The sequence below is a fragment of the Manis javanica genome, chromosome 7, assembly GCF_040802235.1.
Source record: "Manis javanica isolate MJ-LG chromosome 7, MJ_LKY, whole genome shotgun sequence".
NCBI classification, from domain to species: domain Eukaryota; kingdom Metazoa; phylum Chordata; class Mammalia; order Pholidota; family Manidae; genus Manis; species Manis javanica.
The window spans coordinates 10,333,432-10,357,672 of NC_133162.1; the positions used below are offsets into that span (position 1 = coordinate 10,333,432).

Below are 24,241 nucleotides of genomic sequence, written 5' to 3' on the forward strand. Positions count from 1 at the left end.
ACAACAGGTAGACAATACTTGGCAAAACTGATTTGATAATGAAAAAGGTACTGATTGAATTTATTAAACTGTACTGTTTCAGGCTATACTTGTTTGGATTTTTTTGCAAAGGTAAATAAACTTTCTGATGTTGAAGACTATATGTCTTGAAACATTCATTAATAAGGTCATACTCATCATCATAGTCTGACTTGAAGCATGAATTTTCACTTTTTAGATTTTCTTAAACTAAATGTGCTTATAATAATAATAATAATAAACCTATCTAGCACACAGTAAGCACTCAGAAAGAAAGAAGCTGTTAATAGCCCTGGAAAGCAGTTCTAAGGGCAGGCCCCGGCTGCAGAGCTGGCAGCAAGGTCAGCAGAGAGAAGGGCACAGCCGGCCCCGGCAAAACTGACCCGAGTCCTCCACTCCGCATTGCCTCCCAGCTCTGAGCACTGCCATTCTTCACACCCAGGCCCCCACCTCCACTGAAACCCCCTAACTCCCGGTAACTTCCCTGGCCAGAAAGACTGGTATGGGTGTATCTCGATCTCCAAGGCCCCTGCTGTCTCCCAGCATTTGGCCCCAGAAAGTTATCTTTGTGCTCCCGGGGCCTGGCACAGTATCTCACACAATGGGACGCAGGGCACGTATGAGGCTCCAGGAGTGCAGGAAGAAGGTGGTTTTAATACTGCCTTAAGTGAGAGGAGTGAACTCTGCCCTGTATCATCCACTTCTGCTCCCAGGACAAGGGAATTGGACCCAGACAAGCAGTGGGTCACCATCTGCAGATATTCTGCCAAAGTGCAGATGTTGTCAGAGTGACACACAGGACCCTCCAGGTTTTAAATCTGGACTTTATAGAGAAAACACTTCCAGAATCACTCACCCCTGAACTTTAGGTTCCATCCCTTTTCCTGATACTTAAAACAAAGTCCACATGAAACATAAGGTGGATAAGACCATGAGGAGAGGACACCACCTCACAGCCTCATGTCCAGAGTTCACTGGGCCTGTGGACATGTCTCTCCCATGTGCCCCACAGAAATGTGATAAATGCACAGAGGGGAACTGTCAGGAATTCCTTTTTTTCCAGCTTTACTGAGATCTAATTGATATTGTATATGTTTAAAGTGAACAATGTGTTTTTTTGGCACAATATTGCAAATGGTTATTGCCATAGTGTTAATGAACACCTCCTTCACGTCACATAACTACCATTTAGTTACCTTTTTTATCATCTTTTTTATGATGAAAACATTTAAGATTTACTCTCTTAGCAACTTTCAAATATGTAATACAGCATTGTTAAATTATAACCACGATTCTGTACACTAGAGCTCCAGAATATACTCATCTTCCAACCGGAAGTGGTGGAGGAGGTGGGGCAAACGTTGGTCAAAGGACTTCCTTGGGAGCGAGAATCTGTTCTGATGAAAAGCAGCTCTCCTGCCTCACTGTCCCACGGAGGCTGTCAGGAACACAGCTGCATTTAAAGGATGGCAAAAGGACAAGCCCAGATGTGCAGAACCTACCCCGTATTTGGAGCAAAGGAAGTCACATGCTACCATAGCCACAAGTACTGTAGCTACCATAGCCTGTGGGGTGAGGAGTCAAGAGCCTGAGGTTCTAGGTTCAGCTCTGCTGCTGAACAGTAAGGAGGATCTGAGTAAGGCCCTCTGAGAAAAAACAAAAGAAGGGGCAGACGGATGAGACAATGCCTAGGGACTCTCCCAGGCCAGACACTGCGTGTACCGTAACTCACTCTGTGGTGTCTTCTGGTAAAATGTCAGTGTTCCACTTGCTTAGTGCATGTCGATCCCTTTCATATCCATGATTTCACTGAGGTTGTCAGGGTCATTTAATTATCAGAAAGCCTCACTACCAGTCCCCTCTCTCATCCTCCCAACCCAAATCTGCTGTAAATTGTTCCAACACATAAAACCCTTAATTTAAATTTTTCACTGAAAGCACTTTCATCTCACTTCATTAATAGTATGACACTGGGTAAGTTCTTTAGCCTCTCTAAGCCTTGAATTTTTCACCTAAAAATATGAAGAATTATAAAATTCTGACCTCATAGGGCTGTTTGAAGATTTAAGGAGTAAACTGTCATAGCTCACTGCCTGGCATTTATAGTAAATAATAAATATCAGTTATAACTACCATTATCATTACCATAAGCATCATGCCCCCCAGCCCTGGAGCCAAACAATCCCAGTTTGCCACTTAGAGCAAACACTAGAAGGATCTTTTATGTCTGGAAAAATTAAAGCATCTCTGTTTCACGTAACTTTTCATAAATAAGGTATTCATACTTTTAAAGTCCAGTTTGATATGTTTACATCACATAACTGAAAATCTTTTCATTGGTCCACGAGACTGAATTAAAGCACAAAACATCCAGAACCAAGTATTTGAATCATGAAAAAAAAGATAAATGTGGGATTGCTACATAACTTTGTCATCAGTATTATGTACATTTACTCAGGGCTGATGTGGTCAGACAAGATATCATAGAATAGTAAATTCTGAGCCAAGTCTTGGAAAACAGGAAAGACTTCAGACGGGCAACAAAAAAAACCCATAAAAATATAGGTGAAAGTAAGAATCAATGGCTTTTTAAGAAATTTTGTACATAAAAAATACAAACCTTGTGTCAAAGAAAAATTTGCACAATCTTTTTAAAGGGACATCCACTTCAAGATGGCTGACTAAGCCCATATATGTTGTCTCTCTTCCCTCTCAAAACATCACAAAGAAAACATAAACAAATCCAACGCCAGACTGAAGAGCCTCAAGGGGTGCCAATCAGCGAAGCAGAATAGGAAAAGTAATTATGAAAAAGAGAAAGCAGATGAGAATAAAATAATGGACAATACAACAAAAAATAAATGTCCCTGAAAGGAGGCTAGCCAGAGAGGAGAAACCCAAAACTTGGTACACAGATTTCTTTCAAACCACTGGCCAACTCAGGAACTGCAGTGTGCAGGTCAAGACCCCAAGGACCCCAGTGGAAAGGAACAGCACAGTCTAAAGAGTGAAGCAGAGATTTCAGCAGCTAGCTGGTGCTGAGAGATAGAGCTGAAAATTCTCCAGGTTAGACTATCTGCTGAAAGCTCAGAGGAGCCACACCAAAGGAATAAAAAACACCTCCCAAGACTACAGGATGCACCCTAAGATAAAAGGAAAAACCAAGACAGACTTACCCAAACATAGCCTAGAGTCAAGGCTCCAAGGATTAAGGTGATCCAACAGTAAATTCTCTGAATGCAAGAACAAACTCAGAATCTTTATCAGACAATAATGGCCCAGCATCTCCATAGTATATGATTCACTGTGTCTAAATAAGCAATTTAAAATTACTACACATGTAAAAGAAGCTAGAAATTGTGACCCATAATCAACAGAAAAAAAAAATAGACCCATGGATAACCTGTTGTTGGGATTAGCAGAAAAGGACTTTCTATTAGGAATATATTAAAACATTATAGAGAAAGATGAAGAGAATGGGTGAACAGGTGGAAAACATCACTAGAGAAACTAAAACTCTAAAAAAGAACCAAATGGAAATTCTAGAACTTAAAAAATATGAACACCTGCAATAAAAAAAAATTATTGCATGGGCTTAGACAGAATAGACACAGTAGAATAAGGAATTAGTCAATTTGAAGATAAGTCAAGAGAAATTATCTTAAACTGAGCCACAGGAAGAAAAAATACTTTTTAAAAATAGAGCAGCCAAGTCATGTGGCACAATATCAAACTGTCTAATACATGTGAAATGGACAAACCAAAAGGAAAGGAGAGAGAGGGACTGGGAGAAGAAATAATTTGAAAAAATAATGTCTTAACAATATTTAATTGGTTAAATGCATCAAACCATGGCTCCAAGAATCTCCATGAATCCAAGCAGGATGTATACAAATGAAACCAATCTAGACAGATTATAGTCAAACTTCTGAAAGTCAAAAATGAAGAGAAACTCTTAAACACAGCCAAGCAGAAAAACATGTCATTCAGGAAAGCACCAATAACAGTGGCAGCTGACTTCTCATCAGAAATAATGGAATCTACAAGGCAAATCAAAACCATCTCTAAAGTCTTGAAAGAAAACTGTCAATATAGAGTTCTATACCCAACAAAAATGTCTTTCAAACATTAAGGCAAAATAAAGAAAATTCCAATAAAACAACAGCCAAGATACTTCACTTCTAGCAAACCTGCCCTGCAAGAAATGCTACAGTTCTTCAGACTGAAGGTATATAATCCTAAAGGAAAAACCAAATCTGAAAGAAGTAGTAAGGAGCATTTGAAATGGTTCATATGTGGGTAAAATATGTTTAACTTAATTTCTGTGAAAGTACACTGGTTGTTTAAGATGCAAATAATTTAAATGTTTTATGCAACTTATACAAAGAAGTGAAATCTATGGCAATGTATCAAAGGCATAAAAGAAGAAATGAAAGTAAGTTTTACATTGTACATGAAATGGTGTAATACTGACTTAATAGTGGCAAATAAAAAAATGCATATTGTAATCTCTAGGGAAATTACTTAAAAATTCTTAAGAGGTGTAGCTAAAAATAAAATAAAGTTGATAAAATGGAATATTAACAAGTATTTGATTAATCTAACAGAGAAAAAAACAGATGGGACAAATAGAAAACAAACAGCAAAGCGGTAGACCTAAAGTCAACGATATCAATAATTGCATTAACTACAAATGGCTTAACCACTCCAATTAAAGGGCAGAGACTCGCCAGACTGGAAAAAATTTAAAGTACAACTAAATTTTCTGTTTACAAAAGACATACAATAAACATAAAAATATAGATAGGTTGAAAATAAAAGAATTTTAATAATAATAAAATTTATAATTTTTTTATAAAATCCTATTCTGTGCAGAAATTAGTCTCAAGAAAGATAATACAGCTCTATATTAAATAAAGTAGACTTCAAGATAAGGAATACTAACACAAAAATAGAAACTTCACAATGATAAAAGGTTCACCAGAAGGTAATATTTAAGAACACTAACTAGAAATGTAGACATAGGAATTTTGACTTCTAAATCACTAGAGGGAAAAAAAGAGGATAGAAAAGAAAACTTGGGCTATTCAGGCAGAAGCAAGAAATGAAGAGGGAAAAAAAACATCAAAACACACAAAAAAAGGAAAACAATACTTTGGTAGCAGTACAACAAAATATTAGTTAAACCTCTAAAAGAAAGTGAATGTTTATTTACCCAAGTTTGACAAAGGTAGCATATCTTCACATTTAGACCAAATTAAAAATAGTGAATTTGAAAGAGGGTGAATAGAGAATATCTGAAAAACACAGCTAACTTGCTTTAATATAGAGCTTTGTACCCACCAAACAGAGAGAAAGCAATCTCCAACTTCACATAGTTAGTAAATAGCAGATTAGTGCTTTGAACCCAGGCATCCTGGCCCTGGAGCCAGCAACCTGAACCTTTGGCTACGCTCCTTCCCAGGGTGAAGAGGTCATTTCTCCTAAGATATCTAAATGTACTACAGAACTACAATAACTCAAATGTTACACTGAGTCACCACCAGGCAAACAGATAATCAGAATAGAATTCACTTACAATCCCATGGATATATGAAAATCTGTATCCAGTAATGGTTACAATCCAGTCACTAAGAAAACAATGTCTATTTCATAACCAAAAAACCATATGCATGAAAACTTAAACCCTCTACCTCACTCCATAAATAAAAAGCAAACTTCCAATACATCAAAGCATTAAAATCAAAGAACAAAAGTATACAATACAATACAGAAGAGTAATTCTATTTTAGATGAGAAAGGACTTTCTAAACAGGACAGGAACTCTGAAACCATAAAGGAAGAGATTGAAAGATTTAAATACATAGGAATCAAGATGTGCACAATAATAGAAATTGCAAAGAAATTTAAAAGTCAACCAAAGATATGGAGAAAACATTTGCAACATATGAAAGAAACTATTAATATCTCTAAGGCATAAAAGCACTCCTACACATCAGCAAGATAAATTTAAAGATCCAGTAAAAGCATGGATAAAGGGAAATAAATGACAGATTTTTCACTAAAGATACACAGAGCAAAAAGATGCAAATGCTATCTTCCCTCCAGTGGTCTAAATATAAAACATTAATAACATCCAGCATTGGCAAGGATGTCAAATAATAGATGCCTTCACACTGTTGGTAGAATGTAAGTATGTATAGCCATTTGGGTGGATGACTGGTGGTATCTGTCAGAATTTAAACAGTATGTGCCTTTTGACCAAGAAATTTCACTTGCAAAACTTAACCACAGCAATAATTTAGCAGGTGCACTACAGCATATGCAGAAATGAAATGTTTGCTGTAGCAAATTATGAAACCACTCTAAAATTCCATGCATAGTATTATACAAGGGAACGCTACACAGCCAAATAAAAGAATCAAGTAGCTCTATATAGTGAGAAAATATCTCCAAGATAAAGTAAAAAAATTTATAGATAAAATGTCTTCTCAGCTTTCTTTTTTATTATATATAAATGTGGGTTTAAAAGTTTAAAAGGTGAAGGGAATGGCAGACAGAAGTGAAGGAGTTCAGGGAAACTTACACTTTGCCTACTGTTTTATTTTTACAACTGTTTTTTTTTTTTTTTTTACAACTGTTTTATAATCTTAAAAAAAATGTTAATGAGGGGAAACACACTCATTACCATCACATTCACTTTTGTGTAATCCTTTTGAAAATTTGCCCAAATCAGACATATTTCCAGTTGTTGCAATTCTGAAATATATTTTTGTGTAGGGCTTTTTTCTTTAACTATTACATCATAAAATTTCACCATGTGTCTTCCTGATTTTCAAAATAATTCTTCTAATAGCCATATAGTATTCTCTTTGTGTCCATAATTTATCAAACCATTCTTTAAATGTTGATTCTCTGAGTTTTAATTTATTTAATTTTTGACAACTATATTTGCTTTGCATTGTATGGAACACAGCAAAGAACACTTTTATACATGACTATGTTAGCATCTCTACATCAGCACCTCGATGCGTTTTTCTAAGAGTACAAGTCAAAGGACAGGAGTGATATTATGACTGTCTATGCACTGCAGTATTGCTCTCCCAAAGGATTATGTCCATTTACAATTCCACCTGCAGCATTTGATCACAACTATTTCACCAAAATCTTGCAAATGCTATGTGTTAATTCTTACTTTCTAAGGTAAGTATTTTCCTTTAAATATTTTAGTTGATATAAAATGTGGAAAGGCTGACTTTTGACATTTCAGATATTCCTAAAGCAATCACACAAGAATCATCCAGTGCCCTAACAATATCTCATTAACTTCTTTTTTACCCAGTAACAGGAAAGGTCCATATTGGTTTTCCTGATTATGTGTGAAAGTAATAATGTTTACTATAAAATGATTTAGACAACAAATAGTAATAAAAAAAGCGAATATTATATAATCCCATCAGCCCAAAATAACCACCATTAAGATTTTGTTGTACATCTTTATATCTACTTTTCTTACAGAAATGGACACAAATCAATTTTATTACATGACCACACTAAAGCAGCATTATGCATACTTATTTAACCTGCTTTTTAATCACTTAATCACTTAACTACTTAACAATAGTTTATGGATATCTTCCCAAGTCAACAAATAGTGATCTATATAATAATTTCAATGGCTATATATTCTTCCATTGTACCACATAAAAAGCTTGTGCTAATCTATATGCAACGTTCTTTTGTTGTTTACAGATGCATATCTACATTTCTATGGAAATCACATATTTAAATGTGTATTAGTTATTTGTGTTTTTGTTAGTTGGCTCTTCCTAGCTATTGTCCATTTTTCTTTTAAAGAGCTCTATTCGGATGGGAGGTAGAAGATGGTAGCGTCAGTAGGGCAGGGGAAATTTCCTCCCAAAACCATATATATTTTGAAAATACAGCAAATACAACTATTCCTAAAAGAGAGACCAGAAGATACAACAGCCAGGCTACATCTACATCTGCGAGAACTCAGCATCCCATGAAAAGGGTAAGATACAAGGCCGTGACCCAGCGGGACCCAAGCCTTCCCCCACCCCAGCTCACCAGCGGGAAGAAAGGAGTCAGAGTGGGGAGGGAGTGGAAGCACAGGACTGCTAAGTAACCAGCCCTAGTAATCTCCACTGGGAGCACAGACACATACTGCATGGTGTACTGGATATTAGAGAAACAGAAAAGTAAAATCTGAGATGGAGACTGCAAGCAGGTCTCCACAGCCAGCTCCCCTGGGACAAAAGAAAAGCAGGCACTTTAAAAGTCTTAAAGGGACAAGGGTCTAACAGGTGGACAAAATTGTCCTGGCACACTCAGTCCAGCAGGCTGGGAATCTTAAGGAACTTCAGGCGCCCTAACCCCCTGGGTGGCAATGCAGCTCCAAAGCCCCTCATGGCAATAAGCAGCCTGCCATTCATTCCCCCACTCCCAGCACTGAAAGCAAACCAGCTGACTCGCCATTGCTGTGGACCAGCCGGGGAGCAGCCCCACCCACAGCAACCACACACAGTCTTCTCCTACTGCACAGCTAACCGGGCCAGACCCATGGGCTGACCCCAGGGCACAGCCACCTGGCACAGGCAGAAGAAGCCGCGGAAAGTCCAGAAGGCATGAAGGGGCGCCGTTCTCACAGGAGAACACACCCGGCCTGCCTCCGTCCCCGGCAGTGCACTAGGCCATCCTGAGGGCCACCCTGCCCATGACAACTCAGGGAAAAAACCCAGAGACTGCTCCCTGAGTGCGAGTAACCAGCACAGGCAGTGGAGAAGGGCAAGGCAACCAGCAAGCAGGAAGGGACTTTGTTCTTCCAGCTGACACATGCACCACATGCCGGTGATCATTTCTATCACCATGAAAAGGCAGAAGAACCAGGTCCAGTCCGAAATCACTCAAAGAATGCCAGAGAGAGGGCCTGGCAAGATAGATATAACCAATCTTCCTGAAAAACAATTCAAAATACAAGTCATAACCATGCTGATGGACCTGCAGAGAAATATGCAAGAGCTAAGGGATGAAGTCCAGAGGGAGATAACAGAAATGAAACCACCAATGGAAGGACTTAAGAGCAGACTGGATGAGGTGCAAGAGACTGTTAATGGAATAGAAATCAGAGAACAGGAATACAGAGAAGCTGAGGCAGAGAGAGATAAAAGGATCTCCAGGAATGAAAGAGTATTAAGAGAACTGTGTGACCAATCCAAACAGAACAATATTCACATAATAGGGGTACCAGAAGAAGAAGAGAGAGAAAAAAGGATAGAAAGTATCTTTGAAGAAATAATTTCTGAAAACTGCCCCAAGCTGGGGAAGGAAATAATCTCTCAGACCATGGAAACCCACAGATCTCCCAACACAAGGGACCCAAGGAGGACACCAAGACATATAATAATTAAAATGGCAAAGATCAAAGACAAGGACAGGGTATTAAAGGCAGCTAGAGAGAGAAAAAAGATCATCTTAAAAGGAAAACCCATCAGGCTATCATCAGACTTCTCAACAGAAACCTTATAGGCCAGAAGAGAATGGCATGATGTATTTAATGCAATGAAACAGAAGGGCTTTGAACCAAGGATACTGTACCCAGCAAGATTATTATTTAAATTTGAAGGAGGGATTAAACAATTTCCAGATAAGCAAAAGCTGAGGGAATTTGCCTCCCACAAACACCTCTACAGAGTATTTTAAAGGGACTGCTCTAGATGGAAGAATTCCTAAGGCTAAATAGATGTCACCAGAGAAAATAAGATCACAGCAAAGAGAGCAGACCAATCAAATACTAACTAAAGGAAAAAATAAAATCAGCTATCCACAAAAGCAGTCCAGGGAAACACAAAAGAGTACAGAATAAAACACCTAACATATAAAGAGTGGAGGAGGGAGAATAGGAAGGGAGAGAAATACAGAATCATCAGACTGTGTTTATAATAGCGTAATAAGTGAGTTAAAATTAGATGGTTAGATAGTAAACAAGCTACCCTTGAACCTTTGGTAACCGTGAATCCAAAGCCTGCAATGGCAAATAAGTACATATCTATCATTAATAACCCTAAATGTAAAGAGTGCTTTTCTTATTAATTGGTAAAAGCTTTCTGTGTATGAGGAACATTAACTCTTAACTTTGTAAATTAGGAAAACAATATCACCTTTCAGGGGATTACAAAGCTTAAACCATCTAAGGTACGACAAGTGCCTAAGACAAAGCTGGCACACGGTAAGTGTTAAATCTTGTCTCCTTTCTTTCCTCTCTAACCAAGGTGGGATACAGGTCAATTAAAAGATACCGACTCAGACATACGTATTGGCCATTGCTTTTTCTCAATGGCTTCCCAGACAATTATTTGGAATGCCTCTTCCGAACTACCTACATCCTAGTTCAAGTCTCAGCTCTACTGTGGCATTGAGAGCTTTATTACATTGTGATATGGGGTATATTTTAATTGACCTATATCACCACCTCCCCAGAGGAGGGAAGGGGGATGGAGGAAGGACTGGAGGTTGGCTTTAACACCTACTCTGTGCCAGCTTTGTAGTAGGCATGTGTCACACATTACATCACTTCTTCTTTATAGCCTCCTGGAAGGTGATATTCTTGTTCCCACTTTACCGATGAGGAAGCTACATCTTTAACTCAGCAGTCCAGATTCAACTCCAAAGCCCATAAGTTACTGCAGCGCCATGTTGCCACCCTCCTGCAACACCACTCGTCACCACTCGTCAGGGCCACCATGTGCTTTACACAAAGTAGCTGTTCAACAGATCCAGATTGAGGCAGCATGCACACTAAATCTCTTTCATAATTAGAGTAGGACTAAGGGAAGCCAGTTCTTGCTTAAAAACCTCGGATGAATAACCCAGCATTTCCACTCCTAAGTATATACCCAACAGAAATTACAAATGTGTTCACCAAAACCAACAGCAGCATTATGCTTAGCAGCCAAAAACAGTAAGTAACCCAAATATCCATAAACAGTAAAAGGAGTTAAGAAAGAGCTGCAGTTAAATTTCATTGCAGTGCAATGAAACACTCTACAGCAGTGAGAATTAACCAACAACCGCACACAACAAGGAGGAACCTCAAAAACATGCCGAGCAAAAAGTGTCACACACAGGAGTACACCCTGTGCGATTCCACTGACACAGAGTGCAAAAATGGTGTTCAAGGTCAGGGTAATGGAGACCCTCGAGGGGTGGAAAGGGGCTTGGTGGGTAGAGGGTACTCTGGGCGGCTGTGCAATTATGAATCATGCACTTCCTTTGTGTGCATTATTTTTACATTGAACTAAATGAAATTCCTGTTTTTTTAGGTCAAAACAGTCAAGTATCTGCAATTTCATGTGGTTTAAAGTAATACTTCAATAAAAACACGTTTTTAAAACACTCTGGTAAGGAAAAAACATGTAGCAGTCACTGGCAGACTGCTACCTTTCTGGAAACCAACCTCAGTGCTCCTGGAACTGATTCCTGCTCCTTTGTGGCACCAGCATGGCAGCTAGTCTCTAGACTCCGTGGGACAATTTTTCAAAGTCAACATATTAAAAGCTGTCCCTGGGCTCCACAGTCCCAGCTCTTCTTTGCTTCCCGCTCCCCCATCTCAGGCATCTCCAAGCCCCTCAACACCGTCAGGCCTTCAGTTGAACGACGAGGACACACCCGCAGGTATGTATGGTCCTGTATGAATTCACCTCCTCACCATGAACCAGTGTTTCTAACTCACCCACACAGCACCAAGATGACATTTTTTAAAGAAGCAGTATTGCTAAGATGATTTTCATATGTAAAAATTCTATTATAGACAAATAGAGATATGGAGCTTTTATGAGCCTTGTGTGGGTCATAAAAGGCATAATCTTTTTAACTAATTGAGATAACTTTATCCACGAGTTATGAAACTGATCATCTCCTTTTGTATTGTTATAAGCATTTCTCTCCCTCTGGGAAAATGTCGTCGATTCCCGGAATTCTGGGAACAGCCAACTCACTTTACAGTGGCAAATAATATTTCAAACAGAAGGATGTGCCATTTGTCAGATGACATGGCAGCAGGCTTCCCAAGGAGGGGAGAGGTGCTCGGCACATGTGGTCCCACATGCCCAGTTGGGAGCAGAGAGGGTATCTGATGGAAAATCCCTGCAGCAGGCACCCGACAGAAGTCTAGGTAATGGATGCAGACTTGGAAGGAAATGATGGTAGCACAGCGTTTTCCTGCCTTATTATCTAATGCAGTTATGCTAATAACACATTTGATTCCATGTCCTAGAATCACAGTTGTAAATGGCCAGCAATTTAAGTCACCATTGAGAAACTACAAGCCAGAGGCCACCCCCTTCCATTAGACAGCAAGCCACCCACACTGCCCTAAGAGGGATACACACGGCTCATTGAATGGTGAGAAAAAATATGGTGGGGCACAAACATCCTCATGTATAAAAATGTTCATTGCTGTGTTCCATACAAAGCAAATACAGTTGGCAAATAAAGAAAAAATAAAAACTCAAATGATTTGAGTTCAAAACATTTGAAGAATGGTTTCATGAATTATGGAGACAAAGAGAATCCCATATAGCTATTAAAAGAATTATTTTGAAATTCAGCAAGATACATGGTGAAATTTTATGATGTAAGAGTTAAAGAAAAATGCCCTACACAAAAACAAATCTCAGAATGACAAGTATGGAAATACATCTGATTTGGGGCACATACTCAAACAGATTACATCAAAATGAGTGGGATGGGAATGAATGGCAAGTTACATACCTCACTTTTGGCGGGGGGGGGGGCGCTAAGAGGAATCATTTAAAACAAATTTAAAGGTGTTTATTATTCTATAGAAATCCTGACTAAACCATTTGTAATATGAGTATCTTAGCTACTTATGGCATTTATCTTTAGTGTACATTATGGATTCATTAATAAAAAGATAATAACATTTCCACTTGTTGAGCACCCACAATGAGCAGAATACTCTCTTGTTTAATATTCATGACCCTTATATTCAGGATCCTGCTAATATTCCCATAGAACAAATGGGAAAACAAGGACTTAAGCTGGATAAACACTTTCCCCAAAAGGCTCACACAGCTAATAATCAAAACCAAGATTCAAGTTTTGGCAACCAGCTGCCAAAGGCTACAATCATGACCATTACAGTTACCCTGCCATTCTTAGACACTTCATGTATTTAATAGATACTCTAAAGAATGGGGAGAAGGCACCTAATTTTTGTTCTGTGCACTGTAGGCATTTAATTATCTAGTAAAATCCAATGAAGTAAGCTTTATTCCCATTTCCCACACAAAGAAACTGAGGTTCAGAGATTCTAGGCAACTTGCAGGTTAGTGGCAGAGCCAAGATCCAAATACAGACCCGTCTAGACCCAAAGCCCATGGTCTTTCATTATACCACTGTCGCAAACAACTCTATTTCTAGAAAGCAAGCAAAATTTTCAAAGGTGTATGAGTTAGATAGAATAGACTTATGCTACAATAGCCTGATCAATCTCCAAATCCCAGTTAGCACAGGAAGTTTCCTTCTGTCCCACGAAGTCCAAACCCAACGGCATGACACTCCGGGGCAGCTGCCAGCTGCGGGCATCTTGCGGCTCTGCTATCTCAATACGTGGCCCCCATGCTCACCACCAATGGAGGACAATGACAGGCCACTAAAGGGACATATGTTGCCTCGACCCAGAAGTGGCACCTGTCATTGCATTCATGTTCCACCTGGTCTACCTTAGGGCCGATAGTAAAGGCAGGGGTTTGGGAAATGTAGTCTCCTGCATGGCCAGAAAGGAGAGAAGAAACGGAGGAGACCTTTGACCGCACGAGGGTGCAGACTGATGTCAGTAGTCCCCACACATGGTGACAGAAGGATCACCTGTTGACAATGCAGATTCCCAGGGCTCCATTCTGTCTGCTGATCCCATCCAGTCTGAACGGAGCCCCAGAGAATTCTGCTGCAGGTGGTCTGCCAACCACCCTTTAGGAAGCCTTGCCCTGGACTGATGCAGAACACTCAGAGGTCTATCAAAACAATGGCTGGAAATCGAGTGCAACCTGGTGAGCATTCAGGAGGCACCAAACATGCTTGTGCCAAGGCCTTGGTTGGGATATGAGGAAAGCAAAGAAGATAAAGATGCGGTGCTAGCTCCACAGCACAATAGTTCCCATCCAGAGCCCGCCGTGCCAATGACTGACCACAGGCCAGGCGGAATAAAACAGGCCCTGGAGAGCATAGTGGGGCCCAGCACAGAGCTGGTACTGTCCTCACAAAAGTAACAGGGCCTCCCTGCCCTACATTCCACCCCTGGACAAGAGTCTGATCATGGCGCTTTTTGTCTGAAGCCCCTGAGGGGACCTGGTTACTGCCTCTAAAGGAAAGCCCCCCGCTCCCTGCAGGGCGCTCACACCATCAGCAGTCTAGGCCCAGACTCATTTCCTGCTGCTCTTACACCCCTCCCCAAACTCTCACTCTATGCTGAGGTCATACCTGGGAGTCTGATCCCAACCAAAATGTGCCTCCAGGCTTCAGCTTCCAATGCTCCGTCCGCAAGAATGTCACTGGGGCAGGACCTCTGCACCTGCCAGACGATGCTGAAGACCCAGATGAGATGTGAGCTATGGACAGCCTTCCCTGGCACCCGGGTCCTCCTTCTCATCCCTTCCGGGACTGATTAAAGTGAACTGAGCACTTTGCTCCAACTACCACAACCGTCCCCAGCCTGGAATCCCAGTCTGGACGCTTACAGGTAATTATGAAAGATCTACTCCTTCCTGTCAATATTCCAAAAATCTACCTGGCAGCCAGTGCCCTCAAGCAACTCACGGGGACCAACTGATGCACCAAGTTCCCCTACGTCTGTTTGGAATTACACCAACCTAAGCATATGAGTGAAGGGGAGGGCAGGCACCTCGAAGGGGCCAGCTAAGCATTTGTCAACAGGATGAATGGTAAAATGTTTGGAGGCAAACTTTCCAAAGTGATCGCACCAGGGAAAATCACTAATTGTGCTGTCACACGCTTGCTTGCCACACTGTGAGCTCCTGGGAAGTCCTCAACCTACCTTCTCTGATCATCCCCAACACCTGGCACAGGCCTCCTGTGGTGCAAGAGCTCTAAGAAGGACGCTGGGACCATCTGAGGAGAGACCAATGCCGTTTCCTGGGCAACCTGGCACCCTGAGCAGACCCACAGCTCCTGGAGGGACATCCCAACCAGGGACCAACCAGAAGCCACAGAGGGGAGAGAGGAGAGGCAGGGACGGGCGGATGGGGGGAGGGACTGAGGACCCCCGGGACCCCAGGCTCACAACTGAAACAGGTAGATGGCCTTTCCCCCAGCCAGCTGTTCAGTTCACCGTCCTGTTCCCAGGGCCCTTCCTGCTGTGCTGTCAGTAAAGGCTGTTCCAAAGGACCTTATGTCCTGGAGGGTGAAGGCCAACAGCTGCGAGAGAAGGAATATGCCTCTAATTCTTTAATGCTAGCACTTACGTTCTTACCTGTAATTTATTTCACCACATCTTCCCCTCCAAATATGTAGCATGCCCTCACCCCATCTATTAGGGCATGTGAACTACAACTGCTACCCCTCCACCTTTGACATGGCATCTGTGGATAAAGTGAAGGTTCCTGTGGCCAGGATTCTCTCCTGGCCCTGGACGGTTTGCTCACTGCACACGTGTGGGCAGTAGTCGTTATTGACTCTCTATAAAGAGCTCTGCCCAGGGCTCTATGAGACATGGTGGCATGGCTGCAAGGCTGCAGGAGAGCAGGAAGGCAGCGCCGAGGACAGAAACTGAGACGGCTGCGGGGGTAGAGAGGCCCAGAGGCAGAGACCAGCTTGCTGCGTACAGACTCGCTCTGAGTGGATGGGATTTTAGTGACTGACCTGCCACCATGGGAATAAAGTTGGGTATAACCCATTCACCCCAAGAATGTTCTACTGTCATTTCTTTGGTCATATTGAATCCACAGTGAATTTGCCCGGGGCAGAAACCCATTGGCAAGACAGTCTCCTAAGAATCTGGTTTGAGAACAGCGACATCTCTCCCCACCCATCACTCCAGGCTGTGCATCGGCTCCTCTGGAGATGACGGGTCATGTAAGGGGATGGCTTCCAGGATGCAGTCATTGTCGCCCTAGCTTGGAAGCTGGTGCCTGAAGTATTCTATCTCTGGCTTTGAGGCATGGGTCAATTAATTGCCTGTTTGAATCCAGGTTATACCTTTTGCTAGGTGAGTGTCTGCCTGCCGGGGCTTAACCTTCCTGAACCTTGGTTTCTTTATTTGTAAAGTGGGGAAAATGAAGAGTTCACCTCAAGTCACACAGGCTTAAAAAAGAAATCCCAAGGAATGCCTTTTGCACATAGTAAGCCCTCAAATGTCCAACGCTGGCTGCTAACTTTTCTAAAACAGTACAGCGAGGTGATGGAGAGTCCAGATACCACAGCAAGAGCGCCTAGGCTCGGATCTCAGATCTTAATCTTTTCATGCTTCAGTTTCTTCCTGCGTGAGTAGACTACCAAGAGACCTCTTCACCAGGTGCATACAGGCTCAAATGATATATGCAAGCCTCTCCATTAGTGCCCGGCACATAGTAAGCCCTCAATAAATGGTAGTTACTGTACTGGTGATAGGAGTAAAGGGCAAGTAGAATACCATTGGTGCTGGGGCTACTGACTGGCCCCTCGTTTCCAAACTGCTTTCTCAACAAGGTCAGGTGCTGGCTTTGGCATGCACAGAACCATTCCCAGAATCTCTGCTGGAGTCTTGTGTGGCAGCAGAATGGAGGAAGCCCACTGGTACTCTTTCTGTCTGCTCAGCACCCAGCCCCTACATAGGAACAAACAGGCCTCCAGGCCCACAAGACTAAATGCAACCTCAAAGCTGCACATCTAAGTTTGATTTTTTCCTAAACACTGGATTCCTCCAATTTATTTCTTGTTATGTTAAACTATGTGCCAGCCCTGATTTGCATGACTAATTGCTAATTTTCTTCCCAGTGATTGAGCTTCTTAGTCAGAACTGCCCAGAAAGTCTGAGCACCCTTTGGGCCAACTTTGGGGTTTTTTTCTGGAGCACATCCTCTTAGAATTCTGAACCACCAAAACTCAGCACTAACCCTGGTCTATGGATGGAGCAAGAGAAAAGCACATACCTCTACTATCCATAGGTTCAAAAATGCATTTCATTAGCACTAACGTCAAATCTACAGGGGCACATGGGCATCAGGCAGTGGGGTCCTGCTCTCATGCAGAGCAAATATGATCAGAGAACAGGTGCATCTATAGATGATGTTTCCCAGAGGCAGCAGTTTGCAAAGAAGTAAGATATCCCCACAAAAAATGATTATTCTCTTATCCTGAGAAATAGGGTAGATCTACCAAGCAGAACCAGATGATGAATGGTATCAGCTAAGAGAAACTGGATTCAGCTTGACCAGAACTTTCTAAACTGACTGGGGTAACACCCTGCTGCTGAGACCACCATCTCCACAAGCAGAGGTGGCTACACGCCACTGAATCTTGCTATCAGACCAGCACTGGCAAAAGGAAGAATAAAACTCCCCCCAGAAGTCAGCCCCTGTCACCTCCCCAGCAGCTTATCTGAGAAAACAAAGGGTCATCTGTAACCGTGCTCCAAGCCTGTCCTTCCCAAGTCGTTATCTGCCTGATGATAAGAGCATCTGAACATTCAACTCCCACCCAGGCAGTCTTGCGCAGATACAAAAGCTGTCTTTGCAGGTAAAAGCCACAAGTTGGACACACTGTTCATATTTCCGATTTTATATAAAACCACGGAATCATCCAAAAAGCCAGGGAATCAGCCATCACTGCCCAAGGGTTTCCCTTTTGGGGTCAGCAGATCCCCCATTAAGTAATTAATACAAAGGGGAAACTTGGAGAAAAAAACATAAACCACCTGCCCGGTGTTTACAGGACATCCTTCGAGGGAGCAAGAACCACATATAACGGTGATAATCAAGTTTTCAAATCCAGTGCATAGACCATTATTTATTTGTAAACATTTCATGAATGTTTTGGGGGATGTTTGAAAACCATATAAGTATTTACATATCACTGGAGCCTTTTTAATCTGACAAGTCCCAGCAGCAATCAAACCAGGCAGCCTAAGAGCCTACCTCACTTTATTTCAGCACTGCACACGCACATTAACTAACCAATAGTAAACCCTACTGTGCACTGAGCACTATCATTTCTATCACATCATAATTCAATGGGGTATATCCTGTCTGCCATTGGAAATTGTCCCCATCTGATCACACAGCAATTACCAGTTTTCCTGTATATCCCAAAGGTAGAAATAGAGTAAGAGGAAGGAAACGTGTTTTCTGTTTTCCCAAATACATCAAGACCCAACTGAAGTTTTTCTCATTTCTTCTTTCCACTGAATAACACTAGTGTTTAGTCAAAAGCTGGGAGAGGGGGCTTGCCTGCATCTGGGGGAGCTCACGGCCCTTTCTGGTGGTGTGAATAAATACTCTGGATGAATTTAATCCCTGGTAAAGAAAAACATGCAAGAAAGGGCCTTTCTTTCCATGCGCGTACCCTGGGCCGCACCGCACAGAAGTCAACTCACAGCCTTCCACCTGCCATCAATGACTCCGGATTTGGGGCAGAAATCCAGAGAAATTCTGTTTGGAACGGTTCAGTGGGCTTTTCAATAAAAATAAAATGACAAATCCAGAAAAAGTCCATGCAACTTTAATACTCAAAATTTATCAGAAAACAGCCATGGGCAGAGGGGTAGAGAGAACCTGACCCACCAATGCAGGGAGAAGCTGTGGGTGCCTGGGTGACAGGAGATGGCAGGGGCTGCAGAGTGGGTCTGAACCGGGTTTCTGGGCTTGGGCTGACAGGTAGGGATACTGACATCTCCCCGCTGTTTGGGTCCAGAAGGCCGGTGGGCAGTGGGTCCTCGGGGCACCTTAGGGTCCAGACATCTCTGAAACTGAGCCAGCACCCCCTTCTCTTTCCAAGATCTCTTATTTCCAGCTACCAGCCCCTCAGAGCTACCAGGGGCATTGCGCTGCTGCCCTCAAAGGGCCCCCGCCCGCACCTTAACCGGACGGAGACTCAGCACAGGGTTTCAGGGCACATGGAGCCCATACCTCGGACTGCGGTCCCCGACTTCCTCAGCCTCCGCACTAACAGTTTCCCAGCGGGAGAAGCACCGCAAACGCCTCCTGGGAAAACCCTCACCAGGACCTGGGGGGGCGCCAAAGCCAGGGACACGGAAGGAGACCGAGACCGGGCCTGGGCACGGCACGGGACGACAGGCGATGGGCCAGGGGCGAAGCCTGCAAACGCACACAAGGAGCAACTTGCCCAGGACGCGGGCGCGAGTGAGTGCCCGCGTCCAGGGGAGCAGCCCTGAGTCCCGCGCAGGGCTGCGGAGCCGGCGACAGGCGCAGGCGTGGGGACCCCTGTGGCGGCGGGACCGCTCCCCGACACGATGGGGTGGCAGGAGCAACGTTCAGCCCGGCGCGCGCGGGTCCTTCCGCGCCCAGGGTCCCTGAAAGGGAACCGAGAGGGCCTCCCTTGGTACCGCAGGACACATCCCGGGCACTGGGCAGGGAGCGGACCTCGAATCCAGGCCCCGCGGGACGCGGTGGCGCAAACAAAGTTGGGGCTCAGAGACGCTCGGTCCGTGGGTCCCCGCGGCCGTGCGCCCCGCCCGCGGCGCGCCACTACTTACACGAAGACCCCGAAGAGCAGGGCTCGAACGCCGATCTCGATGGCCAGTTCCCGCATGGTGCGGCCGGAGCAGCTCCGGGGCGGCGGCAGCTGGTGCTCTCGGCGACTCCCGCAGCTCGGCCGGCGCCGGCTCGCCAGACCCGGGGCGCGAGGGAGGCGCTCCAGGCCGCGGGCGGGGGCGGGAGGCGGGAGCCGGGCGGGGGCGGGGGCGGTGGGGAGGAACCAGCGCCACCCCCCTCCGCGGGCCCCGGCGCTCCGGCGCTGCGTCCCCGCGCCCAGCGAGGGGCGCCTCGGGGACTCCCCGCTCCCGCGCGCCGCGTCCGCGCCCTGGGCCCGCGCCGGGGGCCCGCGGCCCGGGAGGGAAGCCCGGGGAAGCCCCGCCGCCTCCTCCCCGCGCGCTGCGCGCTCCCCGCTGACGGCCGCCCCCTGCGCCTTCCCGCCGGGCCTCCGGCTCGCGCTCCGCCGTCCGGCCGCCCGGCGCACGCACGTGGGCCGGTAGTAGGAACGCGCTGGGGATTCTCTCCGGCTGGAGGCAGCCCTGGCGCTCCCTGTCTACACCTTCCCAACCTGAAATACGTCCTTTTTCCTAGGAAGTTCCCCCGAGATCATTCTCAGGCTGCGTTTTGCCTGCAGGAAGCGCCAGCCAGGCGCCGGAGCCCTGGCACAGACTGAAGGCAAAGGCAAGCCTGGCTCCTCTACGCGCCACCATCGCCAGGTGGCCCCTCGGGATGGTATGCCCCCACCCCGACCCTCGGCAGCTTTGGGCTGCTGGCTGTGAAATGTGAAAAAGGCCCGCCCAGTCCCTGCCCCCGGCAGGCGGCCAGGTAGCTCATCGCTCACACAGGTTTCAGTCATAGCACCTGAGGGAGCTGGGGCTGCAGGTAGGACCAGGAGCCTCAACCTCAGGGTCCAGAGTCAAAGGTGAGTCTCAAAGGCTTTGCAGGCGACCTGGAGGTCATGACCTCACGCCAGAGCCCAGCGGGGGTTGGCCTTTGCTTTCCCTTTAGTCTGGATTATGCACATATTTTCTAGCTTTACTAATTTAAATCACATGGACATTCAAGCTGCAAAACTCCACCAACCGTAACCATCCATAAGATGATCCCTGGGCAACCCAGTTCTCTCCTGGCTCTTAAGAGAGACCCAGGCAGGGTTTCCTGAGCTGGGGAAACAGATTAGGAGGTGGCTCCTGGAAATGGGGTGCCACACCTCTGTCCCAGAAAAAAAGGGGGAGTAGGCAGAAAGAAGACCTTAGGAGGAGGGCTTTGGCATCAGCAAAGGGGCAAACAGACCCTACCTCCAAAGGGACACATGCCAGATCCCAGATACCGAGGCAAGACATGTCAGGGTCTAGGGAGACATCGGTGGACGGAGGGGGAACAACCGGGGCTCTGTGCGAAAGGAACTCCACACCAGAGCCCCACAGGCAGGGACTGCATTTAATTTGTTCATCACTCTACACCCAATGCCTGGCACGTGCTTGGTTGCTTGGTGAGTCTTGGTGAGAGGATGAATAAATGAATGACTGACTATCTCATCAGGTATGTGGAGTATCAGGTGTGGGTGGAGTGGGAAGGACTCCGAGCAAGGAGGTATGGTTCTGTCTCCTCTGTGTCTTGGGCCCTGAAACGACCCCAGACACAACTAGACTTCCATAGGTTGGCACAGTGGTGTAGGAGAGCCTGTGTCGACCAAGTGAACCCTAATGATGCAGATCCGAGACTGTCAGATGGCTGGATGCCAGGAGGGATAGTAAAACATCACTAACCTGTAAACATCAACTGAGTACAACCTGTGCAAAGCTATGTGCTGGGCGCTAGAATTCATTGTCCATATCTGCCCTCTAGAAGATGGTGAGCCAAGAAATCATGAAAAAAGGTCAAGACACTATGCAAAGCAGTATTAGTAAGTGCAAAGCAGTGCTTCGGAAAACTAGATCACTCAAAGATCTTCTGACCTTCGGGGTCATTCCTTTGGTCTGGGTTGGCCAGAGGAACATGAGAGTCGGTTCCTGTAAGACAAAGGAGGAAAGCAGAAAGGGGGGAAATTCCCAGTAGAGGCAAGAGCCTAGGTGCAGAAGGTGGAAGGGGTTTGGAAGACATAGTTGGTCAACCCCCCTGACAGAGCACGGGGATGAACCAAGGGGAGGTTCGTGGTGGAGACCTAGCTGTAGTATTCCTGCCCACCAGGGTCGGTTATCAGGGTCACCGAATTAGAATCTTTGTGCCGTGCTATGTTCTCATTTCTTGCTTATACTAAAGATACCTAGAGAGGGAGTTTGAAAAGGCCATATGACTTCACTGCTGTAGTCATTAAGAAGTGACTTTGAAACATATAGATCTAAAGAGCTGCCCAGTTCAGCCTTCCATCTGATGCCTGAATTCTATGCTATCCCCCTCTAAATGATCATCCTGTGCATAATGGCATCTTGCCACTGATAAGGAATTCACTCTTGAGGGAGGTCAGCTCTGTGGACAGCTTCGGACAGCTCTGTGGAAAGCTTGTCCTTACAGGAAATTGCAACACACCATCCTGCAATTTTAATCAGTGCGTTAGTCCTGCCACACCTGTTCCCACACCCTGCCCACCAGCTGCACAAAACTGATGCAGTCAGAACCTCTGGAGTGGAAATCAAGAAGAAAAAAAAAGAATTGCAAAGTCCAGGGAAAATTAGGCTTCAGGCACAGCTGGATTCAGGGTCCAAGCAACAGCATCAAGATTTAGTTCTTTCCATCTCTGCTCTGTCTGCACTATACTGGCTTCAGTCTCAGGTTCCTGGTAGTTGCAAGATGGCTGCAAGAATTCCAGCTTTGCACACTCTCTGGGCCAAATCTGGTGGAAAAGACTTCTACCTTGACCCAGCACTCCCAGCCAGTGTCATTGAATACCACTGGTGCTGCCCAGCCAGAAACCGATCACTGTGGCGAAGGAAACATGGTGGAGTGATTGTCTCAGACTTGAGTCACATGCTTCATCCCTCAGTTAGGAGTGGAACCTTCACCAAAAGCCCCGGAGCTGAGAGTGAGGGAAAGGCATAACCCCCAAATAGAGAGGGCTGATACTTTGGAGCAGGAAACACTTTTGATGTGGAGCAAACAAACAAGGGCCAAGACACCCTCTTTCATTCCACAATCAGGCAAATTGAAAACAACTGGCCTGGCCCCCAAGTTCTTGTCAACCTCAGAGTCTATATGCCGTGTGCTCCATGATAAGGAGCTGCCCCACCTCTGCCTGTGTCAATACAGACTTGCAAGACTGCCTTTAAACAAAGCTGTGTGTCACCCTGAGGCTTGTCTGCTGCTGCCCAGTCTCTTCTTCACTCCTTTTGGCAACCCTGTCATATGCCTTTTCTTCTTTTCCATTTACCAAAGTCGCCTTCAAGGGAAAACTCTAGCTCAGTTCATTATATAAACCTCAATCAGGATACTGCATGGGCTCTCTCACAGAAGAACTTGGCACTTAAAGCAGGTCCCTCTTGGAGGGCAGACAAGCTCTGCCCACCCTGAAAGGGCTGAAGATGACATTCTTGTTGTCCCACATACCCAGATTCCACAGAGCGGCCAGCCCCTCCCATGGATTTGGAGGTGGCTAGCTCCGGCAGCTGTCCAGCTGTTAACATGCCAGACTGTAGAGCCCTCCAGAAATGCCATGTTGCAGCACCAGCAGATAAATGAGTCACAGGGAGAGAAGGAGTTAGGTAGAGCGGGGTTAGGTAAAGCATCCCAGCCATAGTACTCAGGTGCCCATCTTGGCAGCCCCTGCTGGGTCTTCCTAAGATTACCATGGAACATGGTAAGTTCTGTAGTGAAGGAAGCATGAGTTAGAGATTCCAGCAGCCACGGAAATGTTCCATCATAAGAAATAAACATGCCAATCCCTTGCCTAGACATAATAAGCTCTGTAACTATAAAACATGAGACTGATACTTGAAAAATCACTTTGGTGTAGACACTCAGTTAAGTGCAGGTTCCCCAGTGCCTTTGTGGCTGCATACACTTTCAAAGCCATTTGGGGAAAATCTCTCATACTGCATATTGAGCTTATGGGCGTGCCAAGAAAATCACTTTCATCCCTCCATTGTCAGGCCTCTGCTGCTGGATTTTGTCCCAGTTTTGTCCACTATGGTGACCCTGTATTGATCAAGCTTTTAACTATTTCCAAAAACCAAGGCCACTTTCAGAAAACACGAATTTGTAAGAATCTTTTATAGTAATCTCATTTCCAAAAGCTACATTTTTTATGTCAACAACACCTGCCTAGCCACTCTAAGAGTATACCAGGGCAACAGGAAGCCAGATGGTTGGTGACCCTTATCTCTGGAGACCCACACATCCAGGCTTCCCACTGTGGCTGCCTGGTATGAACCTTCTGTGCCTATGATGTGCCTAAAACACCAGGGATCCAAAAGGCATTTCAGAGGAGGTCCTCGATTTCAATTTGATCCATGAATATCTTCCACAACAGTCTCAATGAA

The 24,241-nt window shown here is 44.8% G+C and overlaps 1 protein-coding gene across 3 annotated transcripts in view; it reads right to left on the bottom strand.

Moving 5' to 3' along the window:
- The window catches only part of PLPP4 (phospholipid phosphatase 4), a 129,064-nt gene extending 108,636 nt beyond the window's left edge, over positions 1–20,428 (bottom strand). The window contains exon 1 of one of the 3 annotated variants that reach the window (XM_073240303.1): positions 19,769–19,970. In XM_073240303.1, coding sequence (XP_073096404.1) covers positions 19,769–19,824 — 56 coding nt within the window. In that variant the 5' untranslated portion in view covers positions 19,825–19,970. Of the gene's footprint in view, positions 1–19,768 lie in introns of all 3 variants that reach the window. The other 2 variants (XM_073240304.1, XM_073240306.1) reach the window with 2 other exon arrangements.
- Positions 20,429–24,241: the final 3,813 nt, after the last annotated feature.